Consider the following 20,492-nt stretch of genomic DNA (forward strand, 5'->3'; position numbering starts at 1 on the left):
ATTTTACTATTGTGGTAGTCTCTTAACTGTCTGTTTGTCATTGTATTTCTCGCTTAAGATGTTAAATTAGACTTTATGCATTTTAGAATTTTTCTTTGTAGTCTGGATATTTTTAAAATTTAATTCATAAGTGTGTCCATTTTTTTGGTTTATAAAAATTTGAACATAATTTTACAATCTTTAATTTTTTTCCCTCAACATTATGTTTTTAACCTTATATATATATGTACAAAATATTATTTAACAATTTAAATCATTGAATGTATTTCATCACACTAAAATATTATAATTCTCCACTCTCTCTCTCTATATAAGTACTTAGGTTTTTTCCAGTATCTCTCTCCTTCAGTCAGTGCTGCAATATGTGTCATTTTGCACAGATGCTTATATATGTGAACGTTTTACTAAGGGGTATACACACAGAGGATACATAGGAAGATAGAGAGAAACACTAAGTAATAGGGACTCTCACCTTTAATTTCTATACTTAAAGATCACCACTTGAAACTTACATCAGAACCTGTGGATATCTTTAAAACTTATTCTATAAAATATAGTTGAAAAAGACTGTTGATGTATTTTGGGAAACAAATAAATTTATATAGGGAATAAATGAGAGCCTCTTTAAATATTTGAAGAAACATAATATTGAAGTGCTAATAGATTTACTCTTTAAATTACAGATGGTAGAAACAGTGGAGCATAGATTGAACTGTCTTATGAAGCAGTGGGCTCCTTGTGATTGGAGGAAACACTCTGAGGCAAGGTGATCATTTTTAAGATTGTGTGATTGTTTTATTAACAGAAAGTTAGGAGTTGAATACTTAAATACTTCCTTTGCTGACTGATACTCAGTTAAAATCAAGTAATCTTTTGCTTCGTATGTATCCACTAGCTGGCAAAACAAACAAACAATTTTTTTTTCTTTTCCATTTCTGGAAAATTATTTTGTGAAAAATAATTACTCCCACTGGAAAGTGACCTAAGAGGTCTAAAGGGTGATTTCTTGCTTCACCAATGAAATCAATTTTCTAGAATGAGGTTAAAAGGCTTTATATTGTATTGCCTAAAGATATTGTCATTGCTCGGTTGAGTGCAAGACGATCAGAGCCCTCACCACCTCAGGACAGGACTTGAGAGGCTCGCTTCCATATGGCATAGTGTAAGGAACCAAGTTAAAATGCGTCCAGTTAACACTATATTATAAATATTTTCAGTATGAAGACTCATAGGAGAAAGTGGGAAACAGAAACAAACTAGAGGACACCAAACTGGAGAAAATAAGGAAGAAGTCAAAGACTTGGACAACTTTTCCAAAGTGTAAGTATTATACATTCATTGTGAACATATTGCTGCACTAGAGAAATAATGAACAAGATCTCTTATAGATGCAAAATCAGCAACTAGAAGATAGCAAAGTGGAAGTTATTGTTGTCTCAAATTGAAAACTCCCTCTGGAAGAACATTCCTGTTCTCCACTTCTCTGTCTATATCATTCTTCCACTGTACTGCTTTTGGGCAACCCTGGTAAGAAGAGGATCAAAATCTCATGGTCAGAGGAACATATGTTACAACCATTATCTTTCCCTTCCCTGACCCGTTTATGCTTTCTGTTCAGGGACTCTGTAGCCATTAGTTTAACAAATATTTATTGGCTATCAAAATTTGCCTCAAATGAAGAAAGGTGTAGGTATACACAGTAGAGTAATGGTCAGTAGGATATCCTTTATTGTTTGCTTCTAGGCTTATAGGTAATCAAGTATTATACATGAAAATAAAGACAAGAAAAATATCATGCTTATGATTTCAGAGTTCTATTGACACGTTGTATAGATAGATATTAATCTAACAGCAACCCTTTCATACCCAACTTGGTTTTACATGAAGAAGAGGGAAATCTTCTTATGGTGTATTTTGGGATCTGAAAACATTCCTGTCTCTGAGGTATAGTGGCAATGACAAAATGATTGATTCAATAATGAAGAAGCTTCTGGGTGCTCTGCAGACTGCCCAAGGAATTCGGACTTTTATAAACTCCATGTGTTTCCATAACCGCCTCTGCACTTAGAATTTTAGAAATGAAACTAGCTTTAGAGATAATCCAGTTCTATGTTTTAGGTTCAGTCACACAGCTAGAAAGTAGCAAATGTTACTTGTCTATACTATTGGGTAACTACCTTAATTATTAAGAAGAAAAAGAGATATAATGTTGAATCTGATCTGTTCTACTTGCATTAAAAAAATCGTAGGAAGTTAGTTTGGAGAGGAATTTCTAGTTGTTTCTTACATTTTGAAAAATAAGACTAAAAACCTTATCATTTGTTAGATATTGAAAAGATATAATTTGTGGGAAATTTGGATATTTTCAAAAGATATATTTTTCAAAGATAAGATGATTTTTGAAAAAGGAATAATACCACTAACATTATTTAACAATTTTTTGTTAATCATGTTTTCTTCTCTTTCTTCTTCCTTCTCCTTTTCCTTCTTTTTTTTTCCTCCTCCTCCTCTTCCTTCTCTTGTTCCTTCTCTTCTCCCTCTTTCTCCCCCTTTGTCCTCTTGAGCACCCTCTTTCGTCTCTTTCAATCCCCACTCCCGTGTAAATGCCTGTTATGCTCCACTCTGAAATGTAACAAGTGACATCGCCATTTCACATGTTAGAAAAGGAGTTGATGGGTGCTGACGAGTTGATGGGTGCAGCACACCAACATGGCACAAGTATACATATGTAACAAACCTGCACGTTATGCTCATGTACCCTAGAACTTAAAGTATAATAACAAAAAAAAAAAAAAAAGAAAAAAGAAAAGGAGTTGAGAAAAGTCAAGGAACTGTTCATTCCATTAGAAATTTTAGGAGCTGAGATTGAATCCAAGCCTGTCCCACTCTGGAGCCCCACCACTCTGTTCTATCACTCATAAGATTTAGCTTTGTTTGTGCAGAAGCATCTCCCAGTCTACTATAGGAGTCATTACTACAAGTATACAACTTACTAGTAGTATAAACTTGGGCAATTTACTTAGCCTAAGCTTCTCTGTGCCTTAGTTCCCTCAATTTTAAAATGCATATTTGAACAGTAGCTACTCTGTAGGGTTATTTTGAGCATTAAAGGAGTACAAATGCATGCCACATGCTTAGGAGACTGCTTAGAACATAGAAAGTGCTATAAATGTTATTATTATTATTTTTTATATAAAGCACATTTTCTAGTATTTGCTGTGATAGATGTATGTACAAAATACTGTGCGGTTCATTTAAGTGGTAAATCTTATCACAAATGACATTTCAATTATGGAGTATTTTTTTACTGTAATTATAATGGTTCATTATTATTATTGTATAATGAGCTGGTATATATTCCATACCCATAGTAGTAGAATCTAAATTTATTTGCATGCTCTGTGTCAAGGAAAACTTTTGCTTAATAACCTATGAAAATAAATAATGTTTTATTCTATTAAATAATCATATTTAATAGGCTTTCCACAATGAATAGAATGCTATAAGCAGTCCCTCATGGTGTCAAATTTTATCTTTTTAAATTCATAACTATAGCTCTTTAGGAATTTTTTTACTCTTAGGAATGGGAATATCTTTCTTTTTCAATGTTTCTTTGCTACCTTGTTTCCCCTGCTCATGTATACACATGATTAGACATGCCAGCATTGCCCCAAATCTTCCACATGGAAATGAGATCCCATATGGAAACTTGTAGTTAGGTCAGTTCATGACTCATTGATCCATTTACATTCTTGAGTAACTTAGGTTTCTGCATTCTTCTTAAAATTACATATTTTAACCATATGTAAACATGGAAGCCCCTGAAAGTGTAGGATATAGTTCTTCAACATCCAGGTTAAAATGACATAATGAAAGCTTAGGCACAGTTTAAATACTTTTTAAATTGGTTTATGGTTACCTATACAATTTTAACTTTTAAAATATATAATATTTATTATTTTGGTCATATCTAATTAACCTGGTTCTAACAAACCACTGAAGAATATGGAGGAGTGCAGAGCTTCAATTAGTATAAGGACAAATAAGTATCTGCTGTTTAATGTTGGATACACAGAGCTAAGTTAAAAAATGTTTACTGAACCACTTCAGGAAGGTTGTGTAGGGTTTTCTCTGGGACCAAGTGGCCACATGTGTTAAGAAAATGTCAAAAAATGTTTAATGGCTCATGTCTGTAATTCTAGCACTTTGGGAGGCCGAGGCGGAAGGATCACCTGAGGTCGGGAGTTCGAGACCAGCCTGATCAACATGGAGAAAACCTGTCTCTACTGAAAATACAAAATTAGCCGGGCGTGGTGGCAGGCGCCTGTAATACCAGCTACTCAGGAGGCTGAGGCAGGAGAATTGCTTGAACCCAGGAGGTGGAGGTTGTGGTGAGCCAAGATGGCGCCACTGCACTCCAGCCTGGGCAACAAGAGCCAAACTCTGTCTCAAACAAACAAACACATTTAAGAGGCAATTTATGTGCTAGTTAGCTTTTTTTTTCTGAGAACTTCTTATGCATTTGAAATGAACCATATGAGATATTTCCTAAAGGACCATTCCTGAAATGTGTTACAGATTTTGACAAATTCAAGTTTGTCAGGCATGTGTAGAAAGAGATAAAAGACAGAAGAAAGAGACTGAAAACACATTCTTAGTTATTGTTTCATTTATCGTTGACTGGTCTTTATGTGACAGAAGGTGAACTTTGATTAACTGTTTGTTAAAAGGTTGAAAGGGAATGTTTTTGACCTTCAGAGAAACTTTCAGAGGGTCACCATTGGCTTTTCCTTCTCTATTATGGCAAATTGCTTCTATTGTTTCCCTTCCTTCCTTCCTTCCTTCTTCCATTTTTCTTTCTTTCTTTCTTTTTTTTTTTTTTTTTTCAGAGTTTCTCTCTTATTGCCCAGGCTGGAGTGCAGAGGCGCAACCTCTGCCTCCCAGGTTCAAGAAATTCTCCTGCCTTAGCCTCCCAACTAGCTGGGATTACAGGCACCCACTACCACACCCAGCTTTTTTTTTTTTTTTTTTTTGTATTTTTGGTAGAGACGGGGTTTCACCTTGTTGGCCAGGGTGGTCTCAAACTCCTGACCTCAGGTGATCCACCCGACTCAGCCTTCCAAAATGCTGGGAGGATAGGCGTGAGCCACCGTGCCCAACCGCTTTTATTGTTTCTTAAAATAGTTTCAAGAACATTATGATTCTCAGTTCCACTTAGTCTTGTGTTTAAGGCTAATTGCATTAACGATTTGCTCCCGACCTACCATTGGTAATTTAATAATTATTGTTTCTTAGCACGCCCTCTCCTCCAGTCAGGCCGCTCAACTCACAGGTTCCTGAATAAAGTACATCTTTATATTTTTACCTTTGTATCTTTATTCCTGTTATTCCTTTTGCCTGAAATAACAGACTTTTCCTTCATTTTTGGCTAGCAAATTTCAAGCTTTTAAGAAGTTTTAGCACAAAAATAAAAGTTATTCGAGCTAAAACTTATTTTACCACTTTGGCATAATCTCTTTAATCTTATTAATACTTACGCTATTAAAGTATTGTCACTTATACTTTCCTGTTTCTGGTTTTATATTTTAGTTTTTTTTAGTATGTGTATTTTTTTTCTAATTATGACAGGGACAGGGATTCATATCTAATCCTCTTTTTCATACTCTTTCAACTTTCATAGGAGTCATGGGTGTTAAATACTAGTCAATTGAGTATATATATAAATATAAATAACTTAATTAAATTGACTATATTTCTTTTGTTTATAAACTAGAGGTATTGTAATGCCAATCGTTGTGATATTTTACTGATTTCTTTTTTTAGGTAACCGCATATTGGATACATGGCTCACACAAATGAATCGGTGGTGTCTGAGTTTGTACTGTTGGGACTCTCTAATTCCCGGGAACTTCAAATTTTCTTTTTTGCCATCTTTTCTGTAGTCTATGTGACATCAGTGCTAGGCAATGTCTTAATTATTATCATTATTTCTTTTGACTCCCGTTTGAACTCTCCTATGTACTTCTTGCTCAGTAACCTTTCTTTCATTGATATCTGTCAGTCTAACTTTGCCACCCCCAAGATGCTTGTAGACTTTTTTGTTGAGCACAAGACTATCTCCTTTGAGGGTTGCATGGCCCAGATATTCCTCCTTCACAGTTTTGTTGGGAGTGAGATGATGTTGCTTGTAGCTATGGCATATGACAGATTTATAGCCATATGTAAGCCCCTGCACTACGGTACAATTATGAACCAGAGGCTATGTATAATTTTTGTGTCTATTTCCTGGGCGGTGGGTATTCTTCATTCTGTGAGCCACTTGGCTTTTACAGTGGCCCTGCCATTCTGTGGTCCCAATGAGGTGGATAGCTTCTTTTGTGACCTTCCCTTGGTGATAGAGCTAGCTTGCATGGATACATATGAAATGGAAATTATGACCCTAACAAATAGTGGACTGATATCATTGAGCTGTTTTCTGGCTTTAATTATTTCCTACACGATCATTTTGATCAGTGTCCGACGCAGGTCCTCCAGTGGGTCATCCAAGGCTCTTTCTACATTAACTGCCCACATCACAGTGGTGATTCTTTTCTTTGGGCCTTGCATTTATTTCTATATATGGCCTTTTAGCAGACTTTCTGTGGACAAATTTCTTTCTGTCTTCTACACTGTTTGTACTCCCTTGTTGAACCCCATTGTCTACTGTCTGAGGAATGAAGATGTTAAGTCAGCCATGTGGAGGCTGAGAAACCGTCATGTGAACTCCTGGAAAAACTAGAGATTGCTATGAAGAAGCATAATCCTGAATTAGAATGAAGACCCTTCAGTGTATCACAGTATCATGCCAACCATCTTTGCCAGAGATATGGGTTATTGAATTACAGAATTGGCTTTTCGTTTTAAATGCAAGAGAATTGCATCAAGTCAGTCTCTGTTTCTATTTAAATATGTTAACTATTTTTCTTTTTTTAATTTTACTTTAAGTTCTAGGGTACACATGCACAACGTGCAGGTTTGTTACATATGTATACATGTGCCGTGTTGGTGTGCTGCACCCATTAACTAGTCATTTACATTAGGTATATCTCCTAATGCAATCCCTCCCCCTTCCCCACACCCCACAACAGGCCCCAGTGTGTGATGTTCCCCTTCCTGTGTCCAAGTGTTCTGATTATTCGATTTCCACCTGTGAGTGAGAACATGCGGTGTTTGGTTTTTTGTCCTTGTGATAGTTTGCTGAGAATGATAGTTTCCAGCTTCATCCATGTCTCTAGAAAGGACATGAACTCATCCTTTTTTATGGCTGCATAGTATTCCATGGTGTATATATGCCACATTTTCTTAATCCAGTCTGTCACTGATGGACATTTGGGTTGATTCCAAGTCTTTGCTATTGTGAATAGTGCCACAATAAACATACCTGTGCATGTGTCTTTATAGCAGCATGATTTATAATCCTTTGGGTATATATCCAGTAATGGGATGGCTGGGTCAAATGGTATTTCTAGTTCTAGATCCTTGAGGAATTGCCACACTGTCTTCCACAATTGTTGAATTAGTTTAACTATTTTTCATTGTTTATACTTCTAAAGTACAAATTGTCTTGAAAATATTTAGTAATATTTTAAAATATTTTATAAGGAATTTAGAGATTCCAATGTGCATAAAATGTTATTCATGTTACTAAGCTTGTGATTCTCTTCAATTGAATACATGATGTATTTAGATCTGACAATCAAAATGTATAGGCATATTGAATTTCTGATATCTTTACCCAATTTATTCACAACATTACAACATACATTGACATAGTAGAAAAAGTATTACATTTTACAACATGGATTTCACCTTATTGTTATACATTTTTAGCTTTTCTTTATCTTATATAGTATTTTAGTAATTTATAATTTGGTTATTATATATTTGAGTATTTATAGTTTTCCGTATTTACTATTTTATTCGTATATTTTTTCTATTTTCTTTTAGATTATCTCACATAAATTTTTGCTTCTACAAAATTTTCTAGGTATTTGGTGCCATCAACAACATATATGTGTGTGTGTGTGTATATATATATATGGGTATATATATAAAATGTGTATATATATACATTTTTCACAAGCCTACTTATTTTTAAAGTAGCATAAATTGGCTATAATGAATTCCACATTATTCACAGAAAATTTCAAATATCTTTGAAACTGTTTGCAAATATGGCAGATGTTGAATATTTAAGTTCAAAGAAAAAGTATCTAAAACATACAAATGTACAGAATGACACAAATCATTTGCTACTGAAGACCCAAAGTGAAATCTATTCCTTCATATTTGTTTGAAAACAGAAGAGAGAAAAGTAAAATTTATGTACCTCTAATACTAGTGATTAAAAGCATCTGTTAAGTATTGTTTCATTTCCCAGCTAAAAGTTTTCTTATGTACTTCTCCCTGAGATTTGCATTATGAAAAGTCCTTGTAATAGATAAACTAATTGTATTTTATAATAACAATGTAAAAAAGAACTACTTAATGGAAAATATCAAACCTGTGATTGTCATCACTCTAGATTCGTATTTTAATTATAAGAGTTATGTTAGTGGCTATGTGTACAGATATTAACTCTGCATGCTAAGTCCTAGTGGAAGCAAAATTTTAGATATAGACACACAGACCTGTTAAATCATCATATTGTTTAGCTGTTTTTGTTTCTTTTTTGAGCTTCAGATTATTTTTGGTTAACTTATTTGTATACTGTCAAACATAATGACTTGCTAAACTTGACTACTTGTTATATTTTTAATATGGTGCCAAAAACATTTTGGACACACAATAAACATGAAAGCAGTGATGATATTTTTGGTAGTATTAGTTTCTCCTCGCCACTAGTGGAAGTGAAAGGTGTTGACTGTATACTTCAATAATGAGGTCATTTCACTGCTCTCATTCTTATATGTAAAAAGAAGTTGTTAAAAATAGCTATTTTGCAGGAACTATGTGACATAAGAGGATATAGTAGAAATAAAGGCACTTTGTGAAGCATAAAACATACAAATAGCTTTAGTGCTATTACTTTTGAAAAGGTAATTCTGCAGGCACCTGGATGGGTATGAATTCTGTGCAGGTAGCCTTTTGCTCCTTCTGCCTGCCAAGTAAACAAAACTGATGATGTATGGGAGCACTCTCTCTGTTTTCCCTTATTAAAAGGTACAACTCTAAATTTAGAATTTAGCAGTGATCATTTATTAGCACCAACTTAGAAACCAAATTAAATATATTCAATAAGAAATAAATGTACACTGTGTATAAAATACACTATCAGAATTATACAAATATGAATTAATCCTTTCCATCAAAATCTTAGTATCAAATATGGCAGAAATTAAACACAAATAATTAAAATACAGTCTAGGTTTTGAAAAATGTCATAGTGGATAAATGTCCTATAGAAATGAGAAAGAAAACTGATTTCTTACTCCTGAAGTAAAAAAGACATGGAAAGAATAGATTTGGATTTCAATGTTTGGATATTGTATTAGTTTACCAGGGCAACCATAACAAATTTCTACAACATGGGTGGCTAAACAAAAAGAAATTTATTATGTCACAATTCTGGAGACTACATATTAAAATTAAAATGTATTTCCTTTAAGATTGAGAATGAGACAGAAAATATTATTATCACGATTTTTAGTCAATGTGCTGAAGATTCCAGACAGTTTGAGACAAAATAGCAATAAAATATACACTTAGAAAAAATATATTTTTAGAAAAACTTTTTCTCTCTGTGTGTGTATATATATATATATATATGCATTTCTGTATATATGTAGAAAATATTTTAAGCAATTAAAATTAGTGCATTTAGCAATGTTGTTTGATAATGGTTAATTTTTCCCAAATTGATCCATATATTTAATGTAATCTCAATCAAATTTCTAATAATACATTTGAGCAAATTGACATGCTGATTCTAAAATTTATATGGAAATACAAAGAGGCAAGAATATCCAAAGAAATTTAGATCTTTAGAACTGTAAGATTTGTTATGAAAGACCCAGCGTAACAACAAAGATAAAAAGTTACAGCATACATGCAAATGAAAAAGAGAATGGAATAAAACCATGAAACCACAAGAGTAAACACAAGAGAGGAAGAAAGAAACAAAGACCTATAAAATAACTAGAAAACAATGAACAAAATGGCAATAGTAAATCCGTGCATATCAATAATAACCTTCAATATAAATGTATTAAATTCTGTAATTAAAAGATGACAAAATGCATTTTAAAAACATACAACTATATATTGCTTACAGGAGACTCACTTCACCTGTAAGGACACATATTGACTAAAAATAAAGAAAAGAAAATTATATGCCGTGCAAATGGAAATCAAAAGAGAGCAAGAGTAGCTATACTTAGATCAGATAAAATAGACTTTAATTAAAAAACTGTAAAAAGAGACAAAGATGGTCATGATATAATAATGTTGAAGGGGTTGATTCAGTAAGAGGATATAACAACTACAAATATATATAAATCTCAAACCAGAATACCCAGACGTATAAAGCAAATATTATTAAATGTAAAGAGAGAGATAGACCCCAATGCAATAATAATAGAGGACTTCAACATCTCACTTTTGGCAAAGGACAAATCATCCAGACAAAAATTCAGCAAAAAACAACAAATATAAAGCGCACTCTAGATCATGTGGACATAACAGCTATTCACAGAACATCCCACTCAACAGCTGAAGAGTATGCATTCTTCTCATCAGCACATGGAAGTGTCTTCAGGGTAGATCAGATATTAGGCCACAAAACAAATCTCAGCAAATCTATAAAAACCAAAATCAAGTATCTCTTTTGACCACAATGGAATAAAACTAGAAATCACTAACAGGAAAACCTTTAGAAACCATTTAAATACATGTAAATTTAACGACATACTCCTGTATAACAAATGGATTGATGAATTAGTTAAAAAGAAAATTCGAACACTTCATGAGACAAATGAAATTGGAAACACAATATATGAAAACCTATGGAATACAGCAAAAGCAGTTCCAAGAGGGAAGTTTATAGCAATAAACACCTGTACCATAAGAGACAAAAAAACTCAAATAAACAGTCTAACATCATACCTCAAGGAACTAGAACAAAAAGAACAAACACAAAATTAGTAGAAAAAAGAAATAGATGAGAGCAGATATAAGTGGAATAGTTACTAAAACAATACAGAAATCCATAGTGAGTCTTTTGAACAGAAACAAACCTTTAGTTAGATTAATTTAGAAAAATAGAGGGAAGGTTCAAATAAAATCAGAGATAAAAAAGTATACATTACAACTGATGTAACAGCAATACAAAGGATTCTAAGAGACTACTATGAACAACTACATGCCAACATATACATATACAACCTGCCAAAATTGAATTATGAAAAAGTAGAAACTCTGAAGAAACCAATAGTGAGCAACAAGATAGAATTTATAATAAAAAGTCTCTCATCAAAGAAAAGTTCCAGATCTGATGGCTTCACTGCTGAAAATCTACCAAACATTTTAAAGGACGTTATCAATACTTTTCAAACTATTTCAAAATAATTGAAGATGAGAGAATTCATCCAAACTCATTCTACAATGCGGGCATAACTCTGATACAAAAACCAGTCAAAGACACAACAAAAAAATGAAACTACAGGACAATATCTCTGATAAAAATAGATGCAAAAATCCTTAAGAAAATACTAGCAAACCAAATTCAACAGCACATTAAAAAGATCATTCACCATGATCAAATGAGATTCATTCTAGATAATACAACCTACATAATGCAATAAATGTGATACATCACATTAACCAGGATCAAGGATAAAAACTAATTTATCACTTTGATAAACAGAAAAAGTATTTGACAATATTCAACAATGCTCTTTGATAAAAACTCTCAACAAAATGTACCTCAACACAATAAAGGCCAAAAATGACAAACCACAGCTAACCAGGGAAAAGTTGAAAGCTTTTCCTCTAAGATCTGAAACAAGACACAGAGGTCAATTTTCATCAATTTTATTCAACATAGTACTGAAGTCCTAGCCAGAGAAATTAGGCAAGAGAAATAAATAAAAGGGATCTAAATTGGAAAGAAGGAAGTCAAATTGTTTCTATTTGCAGATGACATGATTTTATACATAGATTTTATATAACAGTTCAACCAAAAAGCTCTAAGAAGTGATAAACAAATTCAGTAAAGTTGCAGGATACAGTATCAACCTAAAAAAACCAGTAGCATTTCTTTTACTTAAAACTTTTATTTTAAGTTCAGAGGTACATGTGCAGGTTTGTTACATAGGTAAACTTGTATCATGGGAGTGGTTGCACAAATTATTTCATCACCCAAGTGCTTATTGGTTCTATTGGCTGCAGGGTGACTATAGTTAATATTGCATACTTCAAAATAATTAAGAGGAGAGGATTTTAAAAGTCCGTACCACAAACGAATGATCAATGTTTTAGATAATGAATATGCTAAATACCCTGATTCTATCATTACTGAATGTATGCCTGTATTGAAACATCACACTGTGCCCCATAAATATGTAAAATTATTATGAGACAAATAAAACCAAAATAAAACTTTTCAAAAATAGAGATGGAAGAAACCTGGGTTGCTCAATCACTGACAGGTGACCAGTCACCAACCATAACACTACTGAACACAGTTACATGAGCAGATATATCATTTCATGTGGCTAAGTACCTAAAATTTTATGATACTTTGTTACATTAGCTAGAATTACTCAAACTAATAACAAAGAGAGTGGGAAATAAGCCTGGGTAGAGAAATTAATTTTAGAATGATGTTGTAAGTCTTACTAAGAAATCTCAACTTTGCTAAAAGTACAATGGAAAGATTGAGGTATTGTAGGAGGTTTAATGTTATCTATTTAGAATAAGCAATTTGATTGATCACAGAAAATGTATTAGAAATAAAAAATCATAAAGAAAATGAGATAAGTTGATGACACCTATTGCATCAATCCAGTGTGTAATGAAGTTGGGCTAGTTGAGGATCACAGTAAAATAGAATTGAACAGACTCAGAAATATTTAAAGTTTGTATAGATAATTCCTGTTAATTGACTACATTTGAAGGTAAGGGAGAAACAAAATTGGTGCAAAATTTTCTTGCTTGAGGAGCTAGCAAGACAATACACAACTCCAGGAGTTCATTCATTTAAAAAAATATCTTTATTATTTGTCATATATGGGAAAGATAAGTTGAATATTCCCCATAATGAATTTGAAGTGTGCATATAAAAACAAGTGGAGATACTCAGTAGGTAATTGAATATATAGAAAAATATAAAGAAAAAAACATGTTATTAAAAAAAATACTTTTAGCACCTTCTCACAGGAGAATGACAAAATTTCCCCTAAAACCAGAGGCCATTTATTTAGTGAAATAGCTTGGTGGGTCACATTTTTGTAAGTGTTGAGCAGGAAGCGGACCCATTACAATGGGTCAAGAAGTGTATTAGTCAAGGTCACAGAAGGAAACATCAAACATATTTGGCAATGGTTTTCAATATAATATGAGGATCAGCTATCTATAAAAATATTGGCAGGATTAAATGAGGCATCCTATCACCAGAACCAGCAGGAAACTTCATTACTCTTTGCCTGAAGAGACAAGAAGAGGGTTAGAAACTGATGAGAGCTAGAGCCATAAAGGGACCTACAAGATATAAATACTCAAGGGTAGATTACTAGAAGAATTCTAGTGAAGTGGCAGGGAGGAGAAACAGAAGTAAAATCTAGACCTTTTTCTCCTTCCCTCTAATCTCCTGCCAGTTCCTTTCATTCTCCAATCTCAGTAAAGGCGAGAGGCAGAAAAGCCCAGATAATGCAGCCATGATAGTGAGCCAACAGGGGCCCAGAATGGAAAAGGGTGGAGAATGAAACAAACAACGAAACAAAACTTCAAGAGAAATGAATGGGAGATGATGACCTCGGGACAAATGACATGATGTAATAATTGATCTCAAGAATTTAGGGTATAAATGAGAAGAGATGCGTTTATATAATTTTCTTAACACATAACTTTCTTAATGATGTGTTAAGAAAGTTATATAAAGTTGAATATTGTATCTCTTAAGTTAGACACTTAAGAGAGAAAGTTAGATACTTAAGAGAGAAAGTTGAGGGAATTCAGACTTATGGTAATGGGTTTGGTTTTACAAAGTAGGAAATGAGTTTATACAGTACATATATACATATCCTAAGAGTCCATGTAAAGAAGAAAATCCAAATATCTTGTTTTAGGGCATGAGAATGACGATCAAGGCTGTTTTCTGTGCTTTCTTCCCCTTATTGTTACATAGGTCCATAATGGTTAAATCTCTTTACTGTCCAACTGTACAAGAAGGGACCTAATTCTGAGTGGTTTATTTTGGTTCATTTCTATGCAAATTATCTGGCATTAAAATTCAATTTAAAATATTAGCTCAGTTCCTATTGTACCACCAGGATGATATGAATTCTGTCTTTTCTTAAAAGAAGAGGAGCAGAACATCTCTAAATCTTTGTGTTTCAAATATTTGGTTTCAGCTTTGGGTCTGGTTCTCGACATTGACCACTAGTATTAACGTACAGTTTATTACAGGAAACTTGTGTGAAATGTTCTATAACAATTGTCACAACAACGTTAATCTAAAAGTAAAAACTGTGGACAGTCCCGTCGTTTGTTACTACAACTAACCAACTATAACATTTTCACCAAAAACAACGTATAATGAAAAGAAAAAAAATGTAACACACGGTTTTTTTTGTTTTTTTTTTTTTTTTTTTTTTTTTTTTTTTTTTTTTTTTTTTTTTTTCACAGTTTTTTTTACAGGAAACTTTCCCTGTGAAAATGTTCTATGTAACAATTTCTGATAACAATTATAATGAAAAGAGAAGAAAAATGTAACATACGTATAATGAAAAGAAAAAAAAAATGTAACATAACTTTTTTTTTTTTTTATTTTTTTTTTTTTTTTTTTTTTTTTTTTTTTTTTTTTATTTTTTTTTTTTTTTTTTTTTTTTTTTTTTTTTTTTTTTTTTTTTTTTTTTTTTTTTTTTTATTTTATTTTTTTTTTTTTTTTTTTTTTTTTTTTTTTTTTTTACAGTTTAACGGAAACATGTGTAAATGTTTTTAACAGGATCAACTTGTGTGTAAATTCAACTTCTATAACAATTGTCACAACAACGTATAATGAAAAGAAAAAAAATGTAACATCAACTAGGATGGGATGCTAGCGTCAACAGCTCATTTTTACTCCTGGTATTACAACCCGTATTTTCACTGTTTAAAAAAAAATAATTCAAGTTCCACATGAACCTAGAAGTACACTAGCAATATGACAACAACATAGCCACTTATCTCAGTAAAACAAAAATTTTACTACTTTTCATGGTGTCTTGCAGACTCATTTTTTTTCAGAAACTGCTTATCATTTGTTTATTTATAATATTCAAGATACCTATAGGTGATATGGAATGACATGATAGCCAATTGTATTCATTCGATTTTGCTCCATATTAAGCCACCTCAAAATTTATTGAATTAAACTAGGAACCATTTTATATTTGTTCACAAACCAGGTTGAGTACCTTTTCTGGTCTGGGCCAATATGTCTGATCTCTACTAGGATGTCTGGTGAGTCTGGGTGAGCTGGACAATCTATCCTGACCACACTCATATGTCTGGTAGTTGCCAGGTTAGCAACATGAGCTAGTTTACTGTCAGCCAGGCCCCCAAATTCTCTCCACGTGGCATCTCATCTGTCATCAGCTGGAGCTGACTTATACCTGAATGAGAGCTTATTTTATATTATCAGGGGTTTTGTGAGGTAGTTATTATATACTTAGTGGCTTGAAATCTGCCATAGTGGGAGTATTTGTACCACAGACACAGGAAAATACTACAAATCAGAGCCTTCTCTGCCCACTTTACCCCAAGAACCAGCTCTTAAACATTTACCAGGACATCATCGCTTCTTATCTTCCAGAAGACTGGCTTAGGCTCAATTACATGGTGGCCTCAGTATTCCAATAGTAACACTAGATGGCAGTCCCAATGTAAAACTCTCTTGCGCTATTATTCCTTTTGGTAGAACAAGACACATGGCCAAGTCCAGAGTCAGTGCAGAATACCACTCATCAATATAAAGGAACCAACTATTGATTCACAGAGTAACTTGGGTGACTCTCAAAGGCATTATGTTGAGTAAAACAAGCCGGTGTCAATAAAAACATACGTATGACCCCATTATAACATTCTCATTTTTTTAAAAAAGAGTTTTATGGTATATTTGAAAGGTAAAAAGTAACCACCTCAAGGCCACTTGTACATTCATTTATTCAGTGAATCAATAATATTCTGTGGGCATCTACTATTTGCTAGGTTCTGGGCCAGGTGTTGGGGAGACGATAGTGATCCTAAGAGACTCAGTTTTTCCCCACACGGGCCCTACAGTCTTGGAGTGGAGATGCAGGAAGGAGAGAGAAACAAAAACATGTAAGAAAATCAAAAGAACAAATTAAAAGTTTAATGAGCGTTAGGAAGGTGGTAAATAATGTTGTGAGATGAAAAAAGAAATAGGAGTGAAGAGCGGGGAATGGCGCTTAGAAAAAGCCCCTCTGTGCTCTGTGTGATGAATAACCTTTTGTTTAGTTCCTGTGAGAAGGATATACATGAGAAGAGCCAAAGGAAACAATATTCAGGCAGACAAAAGAGAAATGGAAACTCCCTGAAGTGGAAAGGGATGTGTGTTCCAGAAAATGAAAGCAGGAATTTAGTGAATGACCAATGAGTGAGAAGAGATGAAGCTGAAGGTTAATATGTAAAATACAGGATAGCAAGGGCTCATTATGGAGATTGGATTACATTCCTAGAGCAATGGGGACTATGATGGTCCCTTGGTGTCTACGGGGAATTGGTTCCAAGACCCCTGCAGATACCAAAACCCATGGATGCTTCAGTCCCCGGTATAAAGTGGTGTAGCATTTGCATATAACCTATGTACATTCTCCTGTATACTTTTAAATCATCTCTAAATTACTTATAATATCTAATACAATGTCTACATATCACTTAATTTAAGTGAATTCAATGTAGTACTTGGTGTGTTGCAAATTTCAGTTGTGATTTTGAAGATCTGTGGAATTGTTTTTTTCTGAATACTTTTGATCCGTGATTGATTGAATCCATAGACACAGAACCCATGTATACAGAGGAATGACTGCATGTTTATCATTTTAAAGTTGTTTGACTTATTTATCTTATTTTTAAAGATTTATCTTATTTTTAAAGACTGCTCTGAGCATTCAGGAGAAATTGACTGGAAAAAAATCAGTGTAGAGAGTTGGAGATTATTAGAAGGCCTTTGAAACATTGAAGCATAAAGATAGGGAAGGTTTAAACAAGGGAAATTTTAATAGAAAGCTTTGATGGATTGGGAATATTTTAGAGAAAGGCACAACAGGACTGGATGTGGGAGTGAGAAAACAGAAGGAGTGAAGTTTCTGGCTGAAACCAGTGGGGCAATAGAAATGCCATTACCTGGGAAAAGGGAGACTAAAGGAGGATTAGATTTGGAAACAGAAGAATTGAAATGCCTGTGAAAATTAAAGAGAAGATGTGAAGAAGAAACGTGGTCTATCCATCTGGGCTGATGACTGGGCTCCTCTCCTCCATTAGGCTGATCAAATTTCCTGGGCACTCACTCTGTGTCACAACATTTACTTTAGTCTTTGTCGCTTGCTCCTCTCTGTAGATTTCCTAAGTCCTTCTACAGCTCTGATGGGATATGTTTCCACAATATCCCAAAGCAAGCTATTTTTATATCTGGGCATTTTTACCCACTTATGTCTAAGATTCTTTTCTGATTCTCTTGTATGGTCAAGTACTGTGTAGTGACAATTACAATATTGGATAATCTTGGCAAAATATTGTGTTGTATGGAATTTGAAAACGTTTGGCATAAAAATTTTCAAGAGAAGGAAGAAGTACAAGATTAGAGAAAACAAAATTCTAATTTTCTTAGACCCATTGCTGGATTTATATTTCTTTGGATCTAATTTTCTTCAGGCCCTGTGCATGTGTACTAGTGCGTACTGGCACAGTCACTTTACACAAGGACAAAGAAAGCACATGGATAGAGGCAGAACGTTAAATGAGGGCAAATGTAGTTGTTGCAAACTTTGAGGTCACTACATTTCTCTCTCAATGACATATGTTCTCATTTGCAATTATGGGCAAACAATTTAAAAGTTCTTACCATCTTGATATGGGGAGAAGCAACCAAAATAGTGTTAATAACTCCCATAGCCAAAAGATGAATTCATTTAACAAAGTTCGTTTTTTAATTGGCTTTCGCAATTCATGGGATTGGCTATCTGAGACTTTGGGGAGTGTCATGATCTTTAAATAGTTCCTGATAGGCTCCTGTCATCCCCTTTTTAAAATTATTTTTTAAAAAGTCTTGGAAGCTTCTCTTCTTCACCCTGTTGTTACTTTCCTGAGATTTATCTCAAAATTGGTATGTGGAATTTAATCACATCAAGCTTAAGAGCAACTCTACATGTTGCCATTCAGAGAGATAAAGGGATTCTGGGCTACAGTTATTCCTACAGTCAAGGCAACCTGGGTTTTTGAGCATGAGGACTTGGGGTTTGGGTGTGAAAGCCTAATATAAAACAAAATAGTGAATTATTGCTATTATTGGCACTGCTAACACAAGCATGGGACTGAAGTAGCAAGATAAAAGTGAGCATGTTGATGTATAGTTCAGAAAGAGCAGAGAATATAATTGGGCACAACTTTGTTATTTTAGAGTTGGGAGGATCACTTGGGGTCCAGGCTGCAGTGAGCCATGATCACATAGTTGCCCTACAGCCTGAGTGATAGAGCAAGACTCTGTCTCTTAAAATAATAATAAGTTATTTTAATGACCAGGTAGACATCCTTAGATAGAGGTTTTCAGTAATAAGATCCTTAATTAAGCAATATATAGCAGTTAAGCATATGTTCTTTGCGTATTCAAACCTTCAGACTACCAGTGTGTCCTGTGATGCTAACTTTAGCACTAAAAGGTAGCTGCTTCTAACACAAAGTGAGGATTGTAATAGTATCTACTTTATAGCTTTGTAAGGATAATAAAGTAATTATTGGTCACATATCACTGCAAGATAACTAAATCAATCTCGTCATACCCAAAAGCCTTTATCCAACTTAATTATCTACATAGTAAGAAGGCAATTTCTTCCCATAAATATGGTTATCTTCATTACCAAACTATCTTTTCTCTTCTATAACTTTGATTGGCTCTTTTCATGTCTGACATCTGTACCACTCTCACTAAGACCTTTAAATGTATCTATTTGTTAATCTGAGCTGTGCAATCTAGAGTTTGAGCCACAGAAGATTCTACAGTTTGATCTCTTGCCTTATAATCTTTGCTTCTTCCTTCCTGTTTGACCAGAATGCTTTTAGTTAAAGTTCCTTGCTCAGTCAAATTAATTTCTGAGTCCAGAAAGTAATTCACACAAATTTCACATTTCTCCTTTAAATGGAAGTTTTATTTCACGTTTGATTTATCATTACCTTAGGCAGAGACCTGCAATTAATTTCCAAATCAGGTACTCAGAATGGGGTGTTAACCCCAGTAGAGAAGATTATTTCCAGTATAAACTGATGCCCAAGACAGGGCATTATTTAACTTTGTATTTCAAATCTGAAGTAGAGTTAGTAATGAAACATCAAAGAATGTCTTCCCCTATTTCACAATGGTATCCATTTGTAACATAATTCTAGTTCTACTTTACTGAATTCCTTTTTTTAAAAAAATAAGTTAGAGGTGAAGAATGCTAAAGGTTAGAAGTAGCTATGGGTGAATAGAGAATTGTAAAGAACTCTATGTGGTTTTTCTTCAGTGTTTACTTTCCTTTTCGTCAGATTTATATTCCAATGTTTTAATAAATTATAGGTTTATTCTAGAAAATAATGACTTAATTCTAATATTTCATTTTAATCTTATTTGGTCTTTAAAAGTCTCTTAGATTGTTAATATTCTCAGAAGCAAATATTTTTCCATTCAGATTGGCTTTACTTGTAAGAAAGTAAAACTATATTATATAATTTTCAATTAGAATATCACTTTATAGTTTACACAGCTCTTTGAAACGTACACTATCACGAATAAGTACTCAAAAGTCTAGAGAATTCCAGTAAATTGCACAAGGACATTAATCCTATCTGTTTGGATCATCATTATCTCTCTGGGCCTGCAGAGTTTTTGGTACATAATCACCAAAGGTACTCAAGAAGTTGGAATGAATGAACAAACATTATCACAGTGTTTGTTCTACGCTATCACTACTTACTAGTAGTGAAGCCAGAAATTAAACCCACATCTGATCTCAAACTGTGTGTCCTTATATTAAGGCATC

At 33.5% G+C, this 20,492-nt stretch overlaps 1 protein-coding gene across 1 annotated transcript in view; it reads left to right on the forward strand.

Annotated features, from left to right (window-relative positions):
- The window catches only part of LOC126958215 (olfactory receptor 4K1), a 34,397-nt gene extending 27,464 nt beyond the window's left edge, over positions 1-6,933 (forward strand). The window contains exons 2-4 of the mRNA XM_050796393.1: positions 684-766; positions 1,218-1,320; positions 5,824-6,933. Coding sequence (XP_050652350.1) covers positions 5,843-6,778 — 936 coding nt within the window. The 5' untranslated portion in view covers positions 684-766; positions 1,218-1,320; positions 5,824-5,842 and the 3' untranslated portion in view covers positions 6,779-6,933. The remainder of the gene's footprint in view (positions 1-683; positions 767-1,217; positions 1,321-5,823) is intronic.
- The last annotated feature ends 13,559 nt before the right edge of the window (positions 6,934-20,492 follow it).

This window comes from Macaca thibetana, chromosome 7 (genome assembly GCF_024542745.1).
Source record: "Macaca thibetana thibetana isolate TM-01 chromosome 7, ASM2454274v1, whole genome shotgun sequence".
NCBI lineage: Eukaryota > Metazoa > Chordata > Mammalia > Primates > Cercopithecidae > Macaca > Macaca thibetana.